We start from the raw sequence: 22,171 nt of genomic DNA, 5'->3' as shown, positions 1-22,171 counted from the left end.
TGATTAGTGGGGTTGTTGACAGTCATCATGGACCTTTGGGCTGTTGTCCAGATGCTCGCTAGGAAGACACTCCTTTTGAGATGTTGATCCAAAGCATCATTCGTTGGGGGAATTCTCTCCACGTCCCTCGTCTTCTGTGAGAACACCCTCATTCGGACGAGGTCAAAGCCATTGTCCTCGTTTGACTCATTGGAGTACAGCCTACAGACAAAGTTGGTTGCCACTTCTTTCAGCCTTGGCGATGTTTGGAATTGAGTGTCGACGATAGTTGCAAGTTCCTCCATGAGGGATGGCACTTCGTGCATCAACTTGCAGCAGTATCGCTTACCCTTAAACTTGAAGGAAGACGTGCTGTCTGATCCAGTGAATGCGTGGAAGAGGGCCATGGTTTTGCACGTTGTCGTGCCCAGGTTTGTGGCGACAGTGTTCAAGGAGATCATTCTGGTTGTCTTTCCCGCTTTGAAGGAGATCCAGATTTCTGCGTCCGGATTCAGAGCCTTGATAGATGGACATTACTCAGAAATTACGGAAAAAGCGGCTTTTTCCGCTTCTGGGTTCTCGATCGAGGTTGCGACTTTTGTTCTCTCCGGGCATCAAAAGTTACGTTATTTTTCCATTCGTGTGTTTGTCAAATTTCCATTCGTTATTTTATCGTCTATGCATTATGCTTGTTTCTAGTTCGTTTTGGTTTGAATTTCCTGTAACTCATAATTAATTAATCGTTTTCTGTTTGCTCCGCATGCGCGGCCTTGTAACCTGAGGCTTCCCCCATCGGTGTTTGTTAACTTAAGTTCCTTACTTCGCTGTATTGCTTGGTTCTTAGAAATTTCCCTTCTCCCCCGAACATCTACTCTTTGTCTAACGTTTTAAATCCCCCCTCCCCCCCCCAAAAACAAAACAAAAAAACATTTATTTCCTTTTCTCCACGTGTGCTGTTTCGTGTGCCTCTTTCCATGTGCGCTGTCTCATCCCACCCCCATTATCTCCTTGCCTTCCACCTTTTGCCCTGTTTCACATGGCTCGTGGTTGTCCCTCACGGCCCTCTCCCTGTTGGTATTTTGTGAATATAAGATTGTTCTTCATGGTTCTGTTTAAATATTATTTAAATATGTTTAAACTTTCCCCTGCAGTGTTTCATTCAGTGGTATATTACAACACGCTGTTTTTCTTCCTATTTAAAAGGCTTTTTTCAATTTCCTCTTCAACTCATTCCACTTCAAAAAAAATTCAATCTCTTACAATTCCTCCTCCCTACATGTTCTAAATTAATTCATTCCACCCCTCCTCTATCGTTCTTAAACGGATCTCTGACTTGCAAATCACAACAAACCCAATTTGTTATAAATGTTCGTCCTTCATTAATCATCCACTTTCTGAACTCCCCCCTCGCTCCTCTCCTCCAAATCTCCCCCCTTGCCCCTCCACTCCTAAACTCCCAACCTTTCCCCTCCCTTCCAAAACTCCCCCCCCAAACCCCTCCCCTTAAAATCTCCCCCCCCCCCCTACCATTCCTCTCCAATTCTCCCCCCTCCTCCTCAAAGCTGCCTCCTCCCCACTTCGTCTCCCTTCTATCTCATACCTCTACCTCCCCCAACCTTCTACTTTCCTCTGCCCCCCCCCCCTCCTCAAACAACTCCTCACTGTGCCTCATCCCATCACCATCAAACCTTTCGTCCTCCTCATCCTTCCCTTTCTTGTAACTCTTCTGTAATCTCTGACACACTATCAACTGGTCTCCCTATCTCCCCCTCTCACCCTTCATCTGATCCTACCACTCCCCTCCCCTGTCCTGCACCCGATGCCCCTCCTCTCTCTTCATTAACGGTATGGACCTCAAACATCTGGGGCCTTCACTAAAACCTGACAGATCTCCCCATACAGGTTGCTTCTGACAATCCAGACTTGATCTGCTTAAAATAAACTTTCCTCCTTCAAGATGTCTCCGATTCCTTAATATCTCTTCCTGGTTATTCCCTCCTCCGGTATGATAGACCTGAGCCTCGTCCTGCAGGTGGGATTGCCATCTTTATCAAAAACTCTCTTCCTCACTCTCCTTGCACTGCCCTCTATCCACCTCACCCCAAGGAGGACCTCTGGCTACGACTTCCTCTCCCCTCCCACCATTGGTTCATATGTGTTCTGTACCATCCTCCAAACAGTGATGATTCCATTTACATTTCGCTGTCTCACAACATGGACCAACTTCTATCCACTCATCCCAACTCTCTCTTCCTCATATGTGGCGACTTCAACTGTCATCATGCCAGCTGGCTGGGTGTGGGTTCCTCTCTCACCAGTCATGGCATCTCAGCAAAGGACTGCTGCGACTCATTGGGACTGACACAATCTGTCAATTTCCCGACCCGGATCTCAGTCAATGGAGTATCTTCTCTTCTAGACTTGATTATGACAAACTTACCTGCAAATGTCTGCTGCTCTTCTTTTGCTCCAATCGGTTCTTCTGATCATGTGCTTGTTAAAGTGGACATCTCTCTGGCCATTCTCAGAGAGCCTCCTCAGCATCGACGAGTCTGGCATTTCACTCAGGCCGACTGGCACGGTCTTCAAGCAGCCATCAATCATCTGGACTGGTCTCCGATCTATACTGCCTCTGACATCAATTCTTCCTGGGAATTCTTCCAAAGCAAACTGCTCTCTCTCATGCACAGATTTATCCCATCTCATCTTCAGTCGTCTTACCCTTCCGTCTGTCCATGGTACACTGAATCCTGTGGTGAGGCAGTTGCCCTGAAACAACTTGCCTTTGCCTTTTGGAAGGCTAATCCAACTGAAGGAAATCTCAGTTCCTTCCGCTAAGCTCGGAACAAGTGTGTCTACCCCAGGAGTGCCAGGAAGCACTATCTCTCCACACTCAAGAATGAACTCTCAAACCTGTCTCCTTCCTCCAAATCCTGGTGGCGTCTGGTCAAATCCGTTTCTGGTGTTTGTTCCCCCTCCATCCCCTCCCTTACCTCAAATGGCTACACAGATGAAACCGCACGTGACAAAACCGAATGCCTCAACTCTGTGTTTGCCTCAGAATCTTGTGTCCCAAACCCATCTCTCTCTGTTCCCACCTTACCGAGTCGAAACCAACTGCTCCTTGACTCTGTGTCCTTCTCTCCTGACAAGGTGGAGAAGTTTTTGTCAAATCTCAACTCTGATTCTGCAACTGGACCACACAGCATCAGCCCACGGGTCCTAAAATCCTGCTCTGCCGCTCTATCTCACCCACTCTCTCTGTTCTTTTCACCCTCACTTTTGCTCAAGGTCATCTGCCAGCATCTTGGAAATTAGCAAACATTACCACCTCACACAAAAAGGTGCAAAAACAGATCCTTGCAACTGCAGACCAATCAGCCGGCTCCCAATTTATCAGCAAAGTCATGGAATCCATCATTGCTTCGGATATCAAATCCTTCCTCTTCTCCAATGGCTTGATCTCCGATCATCAATTTGGATTCAGACCAGGTCATGCCACTCAGGACATGCTGCTTCTGCTGTCTCAACAATGGATGGAGGTCCTCAATGCCAAACAGGAAATCAGAGCTGTCTCCCTTGACATATCACGTGCCTTCGATACGGTCTGGCACCCAGCTCTGCTCACCAAACTCTCCTCCTCTGGTGTCCATGGAAATCTCCACGCATGGCTTGCGGACTTCCTCTCTGGTCGTAGTCAATGTGTGGCCCTGAATGGATTTCTCTCATCTCCCCCTTCCTGTTCAGGCTGGAGTTCCCCAAGGCAGTGTTCTGGGCCCTGTGCTTTTTCTGGTCTTCATCAATGATCTCTCCGACTCTCTGGAAAATCCTCTCTATCTCCTTGCTAATGACTCCACTCTCTGCTGCTCCATTCCTCATCCCTCAGATAGGCAGTCTGCAGCCTCCTCACTCTCTGCAGACCTGGACAAAATCACAGACTGGTCAAACAAGTGGAACATGTCTTTCAATCCTGACAAATCTCACACTCTTACTACGTCTCTCCGAAAAGACCAACTGGACAACCCTCCCATCTACTTTCTCAACAATCCTCTCCAAGAAGTTCTGTCGCTCAAGCTTTTGGGTCTCATTATCTGCCATGATCTTTCCTGGGAAAACCACATTTCCAAGCTGGCCTCCAAAGCCAGTCGCCGACTGGGCATCCTCCGTCGTGGGAAGTCCTTGTCGGGTGCCTGTTCCTCGTTTTTCCCTTGTGCCTCCTTCGATTGTCAGTGCACGATACTGGTCCCAGACAATGTCTACTCTTGTCAATCTTTTAAAGTCGTGGCGAATTCTTGAGCAGAATACCTTGTCGAAATATGAATCAAAGGTGTTTCCTTGGACAGTTGTACCAGGAAGTGAGTGTATCAGTACTCCACCGTCAATAACAATGAAGTCGTAAACATCTGGCGTAACTAGCTCCTCATCGACAGAAATGGCGCTACTCGTACTGGCTTTCTCGATGTGTACCAACAAATCTGACTTGGTACAAGAGTTGAGGGACCCTTCGGATGACAACGCAGGTGGGTATGGGGAAGATTCGTGACGAAAAAAAATCCTCCAAATCCCCCCCCTCCCCCAAAAAAAAAATTATATGAGTGCTTGACACTCAAACCAAAATTGTTCTATTACCTTCAAATTGGTACTGAAAACGAAACTTTTGTATAAATTTGAAATGACTGAGTGTCTGGGCACCCCACTATTGGTGGTGGCATATCGGTATCTCTATCTATGCTGTATAAACACCCAAATGATGGGGCCCATTTATGTACAGTGACTGTGAGGTGAGGGAGGGTGAGGGGGGGAGGGCCCGAGGAAGGGGAGCAGAGATAATTTAATTTGTATATAATGGGCTTGATTAACCAACAGTACCACATTCAGACTGTCCAAAATCGTTTTAAAAGTTTGTAGGTCTGGGGAATTCTTTGCATTGTTAGGGAGGAGGTTCCATGCACAAACTGTGTGGATAAAGAGAACATTTATGACAATCTTCATTAAAACTCAGTGTTACATCGGGATACGAACGAAACAAACATTGGGATGAGTAAGGGTAGGTTTCAGATGCAAAATTGTGTTTGGGATAAGGTCGGTTTGGGACACAAGAGTCTCCCTATAAATAAATGTAACAACTCAAGTGTTTGGCTTAGGATATTAAGACTCTTAATATCCCCAGCCATGCCAACGGACTCAGCCTGATCCTTTCGAGGTCGGCACAAGGAGTACTAAACTTGCTGGGAGTGAGACAGTGGAGTATCCTGTGTCGGTGTGGAGATCCATCAAGGATTGTGCCTAGTCAATCAAATGGTCTCAGCAGCCTTCGGCACAAAGAGGATCATCCATTTATCCATTCAGTGTGTATGCAAGAATGGTCAATGGAAGTTTCATAATTAAGGTGATACTTCATGAGAAATAGAGCCATTGCTTTTGAACTGATACTCATGTATTGCTGTAGTTACTCGTATTGATTCACCAAAATTTTTACCCCCGCCACCAAAGGTGGACGGAAGTTATATTTTCACCCTGGTCTGTCTGTCTGTAAGTAGGATATCGCAAAATGTTGTGGATAGATTCAGGCGAAATTTGGTGGACAAGTTGGGTGGGTGACAAGGACAAATTGATTCGATTTTGGTGAAGATGCGGATCCAGATCCGGATACGAGAATTTTATTTTATTTTATTTTTTAAGTGATTCTTCACCATTGAGAAATGGGGCCAAAAACTATATATAGCATGATATTTCAAAACGTTGTGGACAAGTTATAACAAAACTTGGTGGATGAGTTGGGTAGGTGACAAGAACAAGCAGATTAAATTTTGGTTCAGGTCTGGATGCAGATCCGGCCTATCAGTGGGATACAAAGCCGAAACTGTTCAGCATGACGGAGGTATGCGCTCCACCAAAAGCCGTTCTCGTCTCTGTTTTGTTACTTCCGACAATCTCAAAAACATGTTAGATTTGCATGAACTCTTTCCAAACAAGTTTTAAATGGGATTTGTTTAAAAAAAAAGTACGAGCAAAAAAAACAAAAACATTACTCTGCCTCAAACAAATGAATGACAAACCCAATCAGATGCTAGGTTCCGTACCTTCTTGATAGAGGAAGAGACCATGGATGGTGCAGTAAATTTCAGGAGACCAATGGCTGTCTCATTGACCACAAGCAAGTTCACGACTCGAATGTTGGTGAGAGGCAATGAAAGGTTTTGAGGCACCGACCTCCAAAACCACATTCTGGTCCAGAGGCTCTGTTACGAATGCATTTGTTAGCTTAGCAATAAACCAAAAGGTATTGTACCAACCATTTTGTTAGCCAAACATATTTGGTCTGAAAATGAAAGGCTGCAAATGAATAATTACTGCCTGTACCAAATCACCCTGGCAAGTACGTCGGAGAGAACAACATTGCGAGCCTGGTACTTTGGACACACAGACACATGCACACACTTTTCTCCAGATCTTCAAGGTGTTGAACAAAATCACCTCATTTGCTCTTGTACATTTCCAGTCTTCACAATCATCTTCAGCCATTTTTGTTTATCTCATATTAAATCTACTGTATGCCTACAGATAAGGCATGATGATTATACGGTAATTAAAATATTGGTGAAATTCTTTAAAATTCAGGAATTATAGTGCCTAAAGCAGGCAGGAGCATCAAGATGCGGAATAAAACTAATCGGATTAAAATGAAACTTTTTTTTGTCAGTGTAAAAGTATAATCGACATTCTGAAAGCCAGTGGCACATGCACCCGAAGTCAGAAATATAAAAATCATATCTCCACTGATGGAAGCTGTTTAAAAGTAGAAGTGGCCATAAAAGTAGAAGTTTAAAAGTAGAAGTGAAGTCAGAATACCATACCAGTTTCTTATTTTGGATGACTGCTTCAAGCCACTTGAAATCAACATCCTTGTACATAATGGCCGCCACAATGGTATCGGGATCATACTGGTCGGCGAAAAAGAGTGCACTCTCTGGGTAAATAATGCGAATGGACGTTTTCTTCCCCACATCAAATTCAAAGCCCTTCACAGGTGCATCATTAAGCCTGAAAGAGAATGCAACAGATAGCTTAGGATAAGAATTTACACACATCTCAAGTTATAGAACAAAAAAAACACATCTTCGAGTTTTTGTCTTTATCTGGTGCAGAGGTATTTACCTCCTGAGGTTGTTTTGCATCTGTACAATACAACTATATGTCCCCCTCATGGAGTACTGTTGCCACATTTCGGCCAGAGCACTAGCTTGCCACTTATCTTTACTTGATAGGCTCCAGAAACGCAAAGTTAACGTGGTTGGTGCAGAGACGGGTTCAACTCTTCAACCGCTCTCTCACCGTAGGTCAGTTGCCAGTCTTGGTTTGTTCTACAGATATTTTCATGGCAAATGTTCTGTTGGACTTTCTAACTTGGTTCCTCCCGTACGAGTGTTTGGACGCAAGACTCGGTTTGCCATCTCCGCTCACCCATACACTATAGCTGATCCAAAGTGGAGAACAAAAGGCTTTGCAGATAGTTTTATCCCTCATGCTGTCTCGCTCTGGAATTCACTACCTGTAACGTGCTTCCCATTATCCAACGATTTACTCTGCTTTAAGAGGAATGTCACTTCATACTTCCTACATCTTTGAGGTTTAATCGCGTCGTGGGGGGGGGCAGGGGGGGGGGAGATACGTTCCTGGAAATTGCCGCGAATTGCGAAACCACGGATGGCGGGGCAATAAAAAAAAAAACACCTTGAGGCCATTTTTCCCCGCAAAGCGGGGGTTGGCCTTTTTCGGGAACCGTGGTTGTTGTTGTTTTTTTGGTCCCCTTTTTGAAGCAATGTTTTACGGCCGGATGCCCTTCCTGACACCAACCCTTTTTGCCGCCTTTAACGACAAACAGGGAATTACCAGTGAACTGGTACTCAATTAGCCGACCTCGGAAGGATGACAGGCTGAGTCAACCCCCCTGGCATTAATTCAGCAATCGACCGGGATTCGAACCCAGGATCCTTGGATCCTAAGCCGGCACCCTAGCCGCTAGCCCAACACCAGGGTCTCTGGCGGGGCAATAGTTCAATGGAAAAAGGGGGGATTAGTTCCTGAATCGTGAAAATCCTCGAATGTTGAGGAAAAAAACGTGAATGTCAATGAAAATCCGTGAATGCCAATGAAAATCCGTGAATACGAATGAAAAGCCGCGAATGTCGACAAAGATCCGTGAACGTCAATTAAAATCCGCGAATGCCTGTGAACGGTGGCAGGATATCCCGTGAAGCCGTTGACAGTGTGAATGACGGGATATCCGGTAAAGCATGCCGCGAAACAGTGTTTACCTTGTGAATGACAGGATATCACGTGAAGCTTTTCACAGTGCGAAAATAATGGGATATCCCGCGAAGCATCCCACAAAACAATGTTTACCATGTGAACGGCTGGATATCACGTGAAGCTGTTCAGTGTGAATGATGGGATATCCCGTGAAAGCCGGTAAGAAAGCACAGCGCTGCGAATGTAGAAGCAGGTCATGCTCGCTGCTCATAGAACATGTTTTTTTGCACATGTCCAGCTGCTTTGTGCATGGCTGGTGAAAGATGGTTTTTATAAATGTGTGATGCTCGCAGCTCATGGGAAAACGAAAATTTTGTGCCCGCAAAAAAAAAGGCGAATACATGGGACATCAGGCTGCAAATAGAGAAACAAGTTGCAATTTATCAACCGCGAATACACGGAACTGCAAATAGCAGGGTCCGACTGTATATAAATAATAACAAGGACCAAAGCATGGTGCCCATCGGATAAGTCTTGGGCTCAGCATAGTAATTAAGCCTCATAATCTTGTTACTAAAAGGTGGCACGTCCATCTGCGTGTGTGTAATGCTTCATTCTAAAGTGTTCCTGTTGTCAAGTAATAAAAATGGGACTGTTGGAAACCTAATAATCAATTTACTTGGAATAATGACAAGTGTCGTTTAATCAGAGTTTCCCGATTTAAAAGCCCTCTTTTCGGAATGAAGAAGTGAGAATGGGAGCTTAATGCAGCCATTCCTATGGTAACATTTATTATTCTATAACAGCAGTAACCCTGAAGGAGACAGAAGGAGCACAGAAAGAGAACAGAAAAGTAGATATCATATTACTTCTCAAAGCAATAGAAAAAATATCTAAAAGTACACAGGAGCACACAAACAACAACAACAACAACAACAACAACCACAGCCACAGCCACAGCCACGCCAGTAGCATCTATGTGTTGAAAAAGATCAATTTTTCACGTGTTTCACTGCATTTTACATTCTCATTGAAATGCACAGACAGACATGCAATGCGTTTGGGAAGTACAATATGGTGTCTTTTGATTAAACCTATCAGCAAAGCGACTGGTAGTCACGCCTTGTCAACTCTAAGAGCAGAGCAAATACATAAAATAATATCTCAATGCCCTTGGCTATTCATTACCTGATTATGACATCATGGCCATCAATAAAAGTGCCAAAGCCCAGGCCACGAAGAATACCACCGTTTCCAATGACAATGCACCTCTGGCAGGACTTGGAATGAACAGGGATTCCTGTTTCTGGCAGTAGCTCCATAATGTCACGCAATATGTCAAGGTTTCCTCGAAAACCAAAGGGTGGGTGGTATTGTTGAGCAGGTTCCCATTTGATATTTGAAAGATTCTTCCAAACAAAAGGTAATAAGGCCGGGTTGTAGCTGTGTGAGAAGAGTTTCGCCATGCTTGTGCGGGCAAATCCAAGTCTACATGTTTGCTGCAAACTGGACAATGCCAATTTGTGCAACACCTACACACATAAAAGCACAACTGTTCCAATCAAAGTTTCTTTAAAACAAATTGAAGAAACGACTCATTTTAGCAGATGAATCAGCCTACTTTACAGGCTTTGTTGGGAAGTTTTAACGTTGCATACACGACCGTATACTGCAGTACGCAATGAAGGACCAAACGTACCTTGACAAGTTCTGGTTCAATAACAACTTCCACAGCTTCCTTGGGTCGTTGAAGGCTGGTGTACAACAAGGCGGCAATGCTCAGAGCTGTCAACAATTTAACTACCCTGTGGTTAAAAAAGGAAAAGAAAAGCAAGTTCATCGACTTTTTGGGGGACCTTATTTGACACACAGCCAAGATAGTCAAAACATTGCAACCGACCTGAAATTCTCATTACCTTCCTCGAGACATCTTTATTTCCATTTTTGATTTCTTTTCTGTCAGGTTCTTTGTCGAACTAAAATGACACTCCTCTGAAAAACAAAAGTGAAGTTAAGACAAAGCACAATGCCAGAAAAAAACATGCAAGCATGAGAAAAAGGACATGGGACTTTATCATAAAGAGTTTATTGGAGGAAGAGGAAGAAGAAGATTAAAATGGGTCCCTCTCCGAGAACTTCAACTCAGGGACGACATCTGGCACTATAAGTAGCAATTTAATTGGGACTACAAGTAAAGTTGAAGTGGCGGTAGTTCCCCCAACCTGAGTGAGAGTAGCAAATTTGATTGGTTGAGACTGCACAGCGGAACTGAAGGTTTTTAGAAGTGGAAACAAGGCAATTTGTGTTCTAGTGTTCAAATGTATTTTTTTATTTTTTTTTGTATACAAGATCGAGGCTCGTGAAAGAGCTAACATTAATCACACAAAAAGTCAAACCGACACATAAAACATATAATAAGGGGAGTGGTAGACAAGATGGGGAGAGAGGGGTGTTGTAAAAAGTCAAATCCACAACATTGTCCTAATGGTAGGTTTAATGCAAATTCGATCTCTGGCAACACCTGTAAGATACAATCAAGCCATATATCAGGTTACATAATCATGGAGAAGTCCAGCAATTAACGATCAATGCAAGCAAGCCTGGAACATCTAAATATACGCACCATTCGAGTCTACACTGTCACACAGATTATATGTCACAGGAATGATCCGGAGCGATGGCCGTCCGAGTTCTTATAGACGCCTCTCAGTGGTTGGAGAGAGCATAACACCTAGGTTCAACTTAGATACAATTTCATTACATTCTCCCACCGTTAAAACTACACTTCCGCTAAGGCAGGAATCAAGCAAGCAGCAGCATAATAGCAGGGGCAGCAGTTGTCCGTCCATGTCAGTCGGTCCAACCATAGCGGTCGGGGCGGCGAATCTCCCTCCCGGCACGGGTCCGGAAACTACCGGGTACTACATCCCCAAGACCGGAGTCCCCTGCGTCGGAGTAGCCGCCTAAGTCAGGTGACTGAGGTGGCACCACAGGGCCTACAGGTCGGGGTGCGTTTAGCGGTGAGGATGCCGGCAGATACTCCACAGGCGAAGCAACGGGAGAGTCCATGGACTCGTAAATTGGTTCGTCAATTTCCCCGCAAGGGGCCAGGTGGCGTACAGAGACTGTTGACTCACGTCCATCAGACATCAAAACACGAGCGTGCTCGGGATTAGCTTGGAGTACCTGCACCTTATCCACTAGTGGATCATACTTACTCATGCGAACTGCACGTTTGAGGAAAGCCAGTCCCAGCTCAGCAAGCCAACTAGGTAAAGATCGGGTACTACCCGAACTCCTCGAGTGATGAAACATCCGTTCGTGGGGAGTTTGATTGGTAGCCATACACAGTAAAGTCCTGATCGAGTTCAGTGCCACGGGTAGCGACCAAGCCCATTTGTCTAGGCCTCGGCCGAGGGACTTAAGACTCAGCGTAACGGCTCTCCATATAATTCCATTGAAGCGTTCGACCTGTCCATTCGCCTGAGGCCTATACGGAGTGGTATAGCTAGAAGCGACTATGCTGGAGTAAGAAGTTCCTCACTTCCTGGGACAGGAACGCTGCGCCCCAATCGGTATGCACCTAGGCCGGATTCCCAAACATAGAAAACAAGTTCTGCAGGCACCGGATAACCGTGGCGGCTGTCATATCTACGCACGAAAAAGCAAAAGGGAATCTCGAGAACTCATCAACGATCGTGAGCAGGTAACGAGAATTACTCGAAGCCGGTGACGCCAGCAGTGGTCCTTTGAAATCCATCGCCAATCTCTCCCACGGCCTAGTAGCTCGGACCAGCATTCCCATAGGAGGGTTGTAGTTTGAGTTCAGCACATACCGAACAAGCGCGACAGATCTGACGAATATCCTCAACCGAGTAGGGCAAGTTACGACTACGCACAAAATGAGCGAAACATGTCACCCCGGGATGGCACAAGGTGTCGTGAAAAACGCGCAGGTCCTCAAAAGATGTGAGGCTTGCACACGTCGCCGGCCGCGATAAGGCGTCGGCAACCAGGTTATCCCTCCCAGGGCGATATTAGATTGTGTAGCAGAAATCGGCGAGTTTGATCTGCCAATGAGTGATTTTCTCATTCTTAATGCGTTGAGCATGCTGGGTGTCGTACATAAAAGCAACGCTCTGTTGGTCCGTGATAATTTGGAAGCATTGTCCGAGCAAATAGGGACGCCAACGCCGGATCGACTCGATGATGGCATACGCCTCCTTTTCGACAGACGAATGTCTCCGCTCAGCGGAGGAGAGCTCGCTCGCGAAAAGAAGGCAACAGGGCACCCCCCTTGGGAGAGAGTTGCAGCTATCGCATGATCCGACGCATCACTTTCCAAAACAAAAGATTTATTTTCGTCAATCGTCGCCACAGCGGCGCCAGCGATGTCGGACTTAAGGCTATGGCAAGCGGCCTTGGTGGCAAGGCTCATGGGCAACGCTTTGCAGTCCACAAGTGGGCGGAGCTTTGCGGAGAAATTTTGTACCCACTTGGAATAATGAGCGAACAGCCCGAGAGCACGCTTCAATGAAGCACGATCGCAGGGTGGGGCCATGTCGAGCAAGGGTCGCAGACGTTCCTTATCCGGAGCGACAGAGCCGTGGGTCACGGTGTACCCCAGGAGATCTATTGTTCGAGCAGAGTAGCGACATTTAGCCTCATTCATAGTTAAGCGATACCTCTGCGCGACCTCGAGGAAGCGCTTCAGATTAGCATCATGATGTTCCTGGTCATACGCACAAACCGTGAGATTATCCAGATAAACGAAGACATCGGTCAAGTTCTCCTTAAGGTGGGTTTTCATGGGACACGCGAACGGTTCGCGAAGGATGCGAATGTCGAAAAAATGGCAAAGTCCAACATTCGTATTTTAGGCTCCAAAAGTTCACCAAACATGCGCGGGGGTTCGGAAGCATCGTCAATTGTTCGCAGGAGTCGTTTTTTGTTCGGCGGGTATTTCAAAAATGTTTTTTGGATGTCCAGTCGGCGACTGGCTTTGGAGGCCAGCTTGGAAATGTGGTTTTCCCAGGAAAGATCATGGAAGATAGTGAGACCCAAAAGCTTTAGCAACAGAACTTCTTGGAGAGGATTGTTGAGAAAGTAGATGAGGGTTTTCCAGTCGGTCTTTTCGGAGAGACATAGTAAGAGTGTGAGATTTGTCAGGATTGAAAGACATGTTCCACTTGTTTGACCAGTCCGATTTTGTCCAGGTCTTCAGAGAGTGAGGAGGCTGCAGACTGCCGATCTGAGGGATGAGGAATGGAGCGGCAGAGAGTGGAGTCATCAGCAAAGAGATAGAGAGTCCAGGCAGTCAGAGAGATCACTGATGAAGATCAGAAAGAACACAGGGCCCAGAACACTGCCTTGGGGAACTTCAGCCTGAACAGGAAGGGGAGAAGAGAGAAATCCATGCAGGGCCACACGTTGACTATGACCAGAGAGGAAGTCCGCAAGCCATGCGTGGAGATTTCCATGGATACCATAGGAGGAGAGTTTGCTGAGCAGAGCTGGGTGCCAGACCGTATCGAAGGCACGTGGTATGTCAAGGGAGACATCTCTGATTTCCTGTTTGGCATTGAGGACCTCCATCCATTGTTGAGACAGCAGAAGCAGAAAGTCCAGAGTGGAATGACCTGGTCTGAATCCAAATTGATGATCGGAGATCAAGCTATTGGAGAAGAGGAAGGATTTGATGTCCGAAGCAATGATGGATTCCATGACTTTGCTGATAATTGGTAGCAGGCTGATTGGTCTCTCATTGCAAGGATCTATTTTTGCACGTTTTTTGTGTAAAGCGGTAATGTTTGCCGATTTCCAAGATGCTGGCTGATGGCCTTGAGCAAAAGAGGGTGAAAAGAACAGAGAGGGTGAGATAGAGGGGCAGAGCAGGATTTTAGGACCCGTGGGCTGATGCCGTCTTGTCCAGTTGCAGAATCAGAGTCGAGGTTTGACACAAACTTCTCCACCTTGTCAGGAGAGAAGGAAACAGAATCCAGGAGCACTTGGGTTCGACTGGGAAAGGTGGGAACAGAGAGAGATGTGTTTGGGACACAAGATTTTGAGGCAAACACAGAGTTGAGGCATTCGGCTTTGTCACATGCGGTGTCAACTGTGTAGCCATTTGAGGTAAGGGAGGGGATGGAGGGAAAACAACCACCAGAAACAGATTTGACCAGACGCCACCAGGATTTGGAGGAAGGAGAAAGGTTTGAGAGTTCATTCTTGAGTGTGGAGAGATAGTGCTTGGTGGCACTCCTGAGGATAGACACACACTTGTTCCGAGCTTAGCGGAAGGAACTGAGATTGCCTTCAGTTGGATTAGCCTTCCAAAAGGCAAAGGCAAGTTGTTTCAGGGTAACTGCCTCACCACAAGATTCAGTGTACCATGGATGGGATGAAGGGTAAGACAACTGAAGAAAAAATGGGATAAATCTGTGCATGAGAGAGAGCAGTTTGCTTTGGAAGAATTCCCAGGAAGAATTGATGTCAGAGGCAGTAAAGATGGGAGACCAGTCCAGATGATTGATGGCTGCTTGAAGACCGTGCCAGTCGGCCTGAGTGAAATGCCAGACTTGTCGATGCTGAGGAGTCTCTCTGAGAATGGCTAGAGAGATATCCACTTTAACAAGCACATGATCAGAAGAACCGATTGGAGCAGAAGAAGAGCAGCAGACATTTGCAGGGAAGTTTGTCATAACCAAGTCGAGAAGAGAAGATACTCCATTGACTGAGATGCGGGTCGGGAAATTGACAGATTGTGTCAGTCCCAATGAGTCACAGAAGTCCTTTGCTGAGGTGCCATGACTGGTGAGAGAGGTACTCACACCCAGCCAGCTGGCATGATGACAGTTGAAGTCACCACATATGAGGAAGAGAGAGTTGGGATGAGTGGATTGAAGTTGGTCCATGTTGTCAGACAGCGAAATGTAAATGGAGTCATCACTGTTTGGAGGACGGTACAGAACACACATGAACAAAAGGTGGGAGCAGAGAGGAAGCCGTAGCCAGAGGTACTCCTGGGGGTGAGGTGGAGAGAGGGCAGTGCAAGGAGAGTGAGGAAGAGAGTTTTTTTTATAAAGATAGCAACCCCACCACCTGTACGAAGCTCAGGTCTATCATACCGGAGGAGGGAGTAACCAGGAAGAGATATTAAGGAATCAGAGACATCTTGAAGGAGGAAAGTTTATTTTAAGCAGATCAAGTCTGGATTGTCAGAAGCAACCTGTATGGGGAGATCTGTCAGGTTTTAGTGAAGGCCCCAGATGTTTGAGGTCCATACCGTTAATGAAGAGAGAGGAGGGGCATCGGGTGCAGGACAGGGGAGGGGAGTGGTAGGGTAAGATGAAGGATGAGAGGGGGAGGTCGGGAGAGCAGTTGATAGTGTGTCAGAGATTACAGAAGAGTTACAAGAAAGGGAAGGATGAGGAGGACGAAAAGTTTGATGGTGATGGGATGAGGCACAGTGAGGGGTTGTTTGAGGGGGGGCAAAGGAAAGTAGAAGGTTGGGGGAGGTGGACGCATGAGATAGAAGGGAGACGAAGTGGGGAGGAGGTGGCTTTGAGGAGGAGGGGGAGGGGGGAGAATTGGAGAGGGATGGTATGGGGGGAGATTTGAAGGGGAGGTGTGAGGGGGAGTTTTGGAGGAGAGGGGCAAGGGGGGAGATTTGGAGGGGAGGGGCAAGGGGGGAGTTTAGAAAGTGGATGATTAATGAAAGACGAACATTGATAACAAATTGGGTTTATTGTGATTTTCAAGTCAGAGATCCGTTTAAGAATGATCGAGGAGTGGAATGAAAGTGAGTTTAGAACATGTAGTGAGAAAGAATTGTAAGAGATTGAATTTATTTTTTTTGAAGTGATGAGTTGAAGAGGAAATTGAAAAGAGCATTTTAAACTGGAAGAAAAACAGCGTTTTGTAATATACCACTGAATAAAACACTGCAGGGGAAAGTTTAAACATATTGTTGCGGATCCCGGGTTCGTCGATGTACTAAGGGGGGTTTAGGCCCTGCTCCCCCTCGAACTCCGGGTCCACTGAGGCCGCCGACCACAACTACTAAACTCGTGGTTGACGGATTGCTTGGCAACTCCAGCCGCCGAGCCCGCAGCTGCGCGTGGAAGGGTTAACGGTCACAACCCGAATACCTTCGGACACATGCAGCCGTGAGAACGGGGACTGAACCCAGCACAAGTCACACTGATTCCTGACGCCCGAGCGGTTGTGCGTCGCGTGACCCGTGCCATTAGAATATCGGACCCGATCGAGCGGGTTTAATTCGGGCGATGCTCGGTCAATGGATGGGAAATGACAATGACGGCCAGGTTGGAAGTACCAAACACAGTATTTATTTACAGTATGTACAGAACACAGACAAAGCAAAGAATCTTAACAGCCTTACCTACGTTCCCAGACAAGGGCCCTCATTCGTTCGGGGAAGAGGGGGGGGGGGGGGGGAAGAGGGTAATGCGCAGGGAAGCGTGGCCGCTTCGTGCAGCTTGCCCGGGTGGGCTCGGTCGCGCAGCTCGTGAGAATGAGCTTCGTCGTGCAGCTCGTGCGAATGGGCTCGGTCGTGCAACTCGTGCGAATGGGCTCGGTCGTGCAGCTCATGCGAATGAGCTTGGTGGACGAAAGCCCCAGGAATCGCTCCAACCCAAGGCACAGACAGCCGGAGACGATCGCGGCAGGGACGAAGAGCGATGACGTACCAGGAGCAGGAACCAGAAGACCGATCAGGATAGCAGGAGCCCAGCGAGAGAGAGTGTGTTCTGGGCCGGGTTTTTATAACCCCCCCGAACCCTTACCCGAATGTTCCATGGGTCTCAATTGGCCGCCGGGTGTCACGCCACGTGACAGCCCCTCATTGGCCACCCTCGGCCACTCCCTTTAGCTCCCATTGGTTGCTCGCTGCTCCTCCTCCCAGGAATGTCTCGTTCCTCCTTCGGGGAAGGTTTTATTCCTCCTTCAGGCCTACAGGGCCTAGTTTAGGTAAGACTCAGGCGGCGGACCTTTATTTGGTCCCATGACGAGGCACTTTAGGCCTCAACGAGGCCGACAATCATCCTGCCTGACAACGCATATTTGGTCTTTATTACTTAACACTGGAAAGGGCCTATGCATTACATTTAATAAGAAATAACTAACTATAGGAGGCTCCATGTTGTGGTGTAACTAATGACGAGGCACTTTAGGCCTCAACGAGGCCTACAATCATCCTACCTGACACGCATATTTGGTCTTTATTACTAAACACTGGAAAGGGCCTATGCTTTACATTTAATAAGAAATAACTAACTATAGGAGGCTACATGTTGTGGTGTAACTAACTATAGGGGGGTTGCCTTTTATTCGCAAAACCGCAACAATATTTAAACAATATTTAAACAGAACCATAAAGAACAATGTTATATTCACAAAATACCAACGGGGAGAGGGCCTCGAGGGACAACCACGAGTCACGTGAAAAGGGCAAAAGGTGCAAGACAAGAAGATAATGGGGGCGGGGCAAGACCACAGGTGGACAGAAGCACACGAAACAGCACACGTGGAGAAAAGGAAAGAAATGTTTTTTGTTTTTTTTTGTGGTTTTTTTTAGGGGGAGGGGGGGGGGGATTTAAAACGTTAGACAACGAGTAGATGTTCGGGGGAGAAGGGAAAAATTTAAGAACCAAGCAAAACATGAAGTAAGGAACTTGAGTTAACCACCGACAGGGGTAGCCTCAGGTTACAAGGCCGCGCACGCGGAGCAAACAGAAAACGATTAATCAATTACGATTTTTACGATAATTATTACGATAATCACTTTTGATGCCCGGGAGAGAACAAAAGTCGCCACCTCGACCAGAAACCGGAAGCTGGAAGTATAATTCAATCGAAATGAAATGAAAGTTTTAAAGGCTGTAAGAAAACAACCTTCCAAAAAAAAGGAGTGTGCATGCACTTGTATTATGGACAGGATGCCATCCAATTTTCCAAATTCAGATCCAAAGTCATAAACTGCAGGATAGTGTTCCGAATGATGTTCTAAAGTGTTCAAAATACATGATTCAATTGAAATTAAGAAGATTCTCAATCATAAACTGATGGACAAACAGAATGAACCAATTGCTTAACCCTGCTTTGCTCTACGGCTTGGCGCAACTGGAAAGTAGATTTTGATGCGAATGCGTGAATGAATATGCCTCTGCCCACGTTAGATGTCAACCCACTGTTATGTTTGCTCTCAATTAAAGGTCAGATGAAATAAATTGCGATTATGTGAGATAGACAAAATATACAGTGCATTCAGAAAGTATTCACACCACTTCACTTTTTTCACATTTTGTTGCGTTCCACACTGATTTTAAAATGGAATAAATTGAGATTTCTCTTTCGTCACTGATCTACACGTAATACCCCATAATGTCAAAGTGGATGCTTTTCTTAACATTTATACAAATTAATTAAAAATGAAAAGATGAAATGTCATGAGTCAATAAGTATTCAATTCCATCCCAACCCCTTTGCTATGACACTCCAAATTGAGCTCAGGTGCATCCAATTTCCTTTGAACATCCTTGAGATGTCTCTACAACTTGATTGGAGTCCACCTGTGGCCAATTCAATTGATTGTACATCATTTATAAAGAAATGTAATGGGGGTAGCAGTACTGTTGTCTCGAAGCAGAATAGTTAACCCCTCCCAGCCCTTTTTGTTCTGTGAAGACAACTTTTTACATACGTCTTATTTCAATCCAAGGGGCTGGTTGTTTTGCTTTTGTTTTGATGCACCTGAGCCTCCACCTCGAGTGGCCTTCTGGCTTTGTGGCGGGAAATATCCCATAAATAGATTTTTTTTTTAAACTTTCTGTATGAGGTCCCACAGTTGACCGTACATGTCAGAGCAGAAACTCCACGATGAAGTCAAAGGAACTGTCTGAAGAACTCTGGGATATAATTGTGAGGAGGCATAGATCGGTATAAAACGATATAAAACTATTTCTAGAGTTTTGAATGTTCCCAAGAGCATGGTAAGCTCCATCTTTAGGAAATGAAAATAATATGGGATTACTCAGACTCTTCTGAGAGCTGGCCGTCTGAAACTGAGCGACTAGGCAAGGACCTTGGTCAGGGAGGTGACCAAGAATCAAATGACCACTGACAGAACTACGGAGTTCCTTGGCTGTGTCGTGGAATTTAAATAATTAAATTAATTATTTTTTTTTAATCCAATGTCCCCACCAATCAGAAGATTTCTACAGAGTTTAATACCCGGAGGATTTCACCTGGTATGGTAGAGATATACATCAAAGAAAACGTCATAAAGACACACCAAATACACCAGCATACACAGTATACAATATCAACACAGTATTAACAACCAAGCGAAATCCTAAATTCTGAACTCAAAGCAAGTCCCTTTATACTAGCAGGAGGACAAAAGAAATGGAATTGGGAGGGGAAAGTAGAGGGAGGAGCAAAGATGGGATTGTCAAATGAGGTGAAAAAGGGGAGGGGGGGGAGCAGTGGGATTGGTTGAGCAAAGTATGGGTGGGAGGGAGAGAGAGAGAGAGCAGTGGGATTTGGTCGAGTGAGAAGGATAACATGTGCATATGTGTTTTTTTTTAATGAGGGACATCTGTTTTCCCATTGTCCATGTCAGACTGTGTGGAGCCAGAAATCTTTTAATTATGCTTGGAGACTTCAAGGACATAGGAAGGTCATGTACTATCTCAATGTAAAACCTTTTATTTGTACACCTCGTAGGTAAAAGTGGATATATCTTTTACTCATTATTTGATAATAGAAATTTAGAAATACCTGAATGAGTTTTGCAAGCACATGTCTAATTCATTCATCTTTTAACATTATTGTTCACAGGACCTGAGCATTATGCTAGTTGATCAGTAAGGGTTATCATATTATATTGCAAATTGACACAATAGTAACATGAGAAATGACAAAGTGACCATCAGCTCCCACAGAACTTAACAGTAGTGATACAACTTTCAATCGACCAAGATTCACATAAAGGTGTCTATATGGCTTAATAAATCACTCAAGCAAAACTGCATAATGATTTATATAACAAACCCATACGCATTTTGTCAAGATTTTAAAACTCAGTCATAAGACCAAGCACGCAGAATTGCAATTTGCCTCAGGGAAACCGTAAGTCATTATCCACTCGGTCGCCATTGACAACCACATTCCTTTGCTTGACTGCAAACTCAACATTTTTTCATCATTTTCCCAAAACGATGGTCAGCTCATGAATAAAACTCCCAATCAATGATGGGCCATCAATAACAGTTAATTTGCAAGTAAGAAACTTAATTATTAGTTCGATATATGAAAAAGTATATATATATTTTAAAACTCAAACGAACCAGACTCTGCAATTGTGCTGCCTATCAGCTTATCTCCATGGAAATGCAAACTGCATTTGCACTTTATTACCTCAGGCACCTATCCAGGTGGGAGGTTTTCGCGCAGGCAGCGCAATCCCATTATCTCCCACATAAAAGCACTCGATACCTGAACAAGCATTCTGAGTATTGCGCTGCAATACATGTCCCCGACCAGCAGTCTGTCGTCCAGAAAACTGTTGGGGAAATTACCAAGGGTTATTTACCCACAGGTTCTGAATCGTTCCCAATCGCTAATTACCTCAGGATGGGCTCACCTGTGATTCGCACTCGGGACTTCGATTTATACACCTTGGAGACAGGTCAGCAGAAGCACGAGAAAATAAGTTGTTGATAAAGAACCTTTCGAGTCGCTAAATATCAGTAATTTATTATATTTTCCGGTTCACGATCAATGATCGATGTGTGTATATATATATATATATATATATATATATATATATATATATATATATATATATATATATATATATATATATGTTGTTCGGCTTGGATCCGCCCCTCCCGAAAGCGCGCGCTGTCGCGGTTTTGACGTTCGCAGACGAAGCTGAGGGTGCGCGGTGCGGCTTGAGGAGAACTCTAGAATAAACAAGAGATATCCATTTTTTAAATATTTCGTTTAATTAACGATATCTGCTAAACCACGTGCCCTATTGCAAATTCCAAAAAGGTCATTTTAGTGGACTGACATGCTGAAGAGATCTGTGAAGTTTCCCCTCGATTGGATCAAAAATGACGGAGGAGCTCAGTTTTAAAGGTTTATGCTTAAAAACGTCATAACTCTGAAACCATGTGACGCATGACGTCAAGCTCGTTGACTTTTTTTGTTCGTCATGGGTATGCGATTCCGCCTGCAAAGTTTGGCCTCGATCTGTTCAGCCGTTGCAGAGAAAAAGGTGTTTTCGTGTTTTCACGAAAAACAATATGGCGGCCGAACCACGTGACCTGTGACGTCATAATTATGATTAAAATATTCTACAGACCGAGTCCCCCTTACGGTGAAAATTTGATCTCAATCGGTCCTATTATTGAAGAGAAATTTTTTTTAAAGGAAATTAAAACTTAAAATGGCACTGAGTTGAGGATCATCAGAATTATCAGAATTCCCAAAGTTCAAAGTGCCATAACTTTGTCAAAAACGATCGAAACGTCGTGAAGTTCGAACTTGACCTGTAACTTATCATGAGGAAACCATGTGCCAAGGTTGAAATCATTGGCATTAAGAGTTTAGAAAAATAGTCCAGAAAACTGTTCTTTGCATGACGGATTGACAGACTGACAGACGGAGGGACGGCGTGCAAACCTATAGTCCCCTCGGGTGTACACCAGTAGGGGACTAATAAGTTGTTGATAAAGAACCTTTCGAGTTGCTAAATATCAGTAGTTTATTAAATTTTCCGGTTCACGATCAATGATCGGTGTATGTATATGTATATATATATATATATATATATATATATATATATATATATATATATATATATATATATATATATATATATATATATATATATATATATATATATGTC

At 45.0% G+C, this 22,171-nt stretch overlaps 1 protein-coding gene across 1 annotated transcript in view; it reads right to left on the bottom strand.

Annotated features, from left to right (window-relative positions):
- Positions 1-22,171, bottom strand: part of ST3GAL5 (ST3 beta-galactoside alpha-2,3-sialyltransferase 5) — a 1,112,943-nt gene that overhangs the window by 11,329 nt on the left and 1,079,443 nt on the right. Inside the window, exons 3-7 of the mRNA XM_078772153.1 lie at positions 10,149-10,224; positions 9,932-10,037; positions 9,421-9,764; positions 6,837-7,023; positions 6,063-6,221 (exon numbers count right to left, since the gene is read on the bottom strand). Of these exons, the coding sequence (XP_078628279.1) occupies positions 6,063-6,221; positions 6,837-7,023; positions 9,421-9,764; positions 9,932-10,037; positions 10,149-10,174 (822 nt within the window). The 5' untranslated portion in view covers positions 10,175-10,224. The remainder of the gene's footprint in view (positions 1-6,062; positions 6,222-6,836; positions 7,024-9,420; positions 9,765-9,931; positions 10,038-10,148; positions 10,225-22,171) is intronic.

Source organism: Myxine glutinosa, chromosome 2 (assembly GCF_964187855.1).
Source record: "Myxine glutinosa chromosome 2, kmMyxGlut1.1, whole genome shotgun sequence".
Taxonomy (NCBI): Eukaryota; Metazoa; Chordata; class Myxini; order Myxiniformes; family Myxinidae; genus Myxine; species Myxine glutinosa.
The sequence above is the reverse complement of the archived record's forward strand: the minus strand, read 5'-3'. Positions and strand labels throughout refer to the sequence as shown.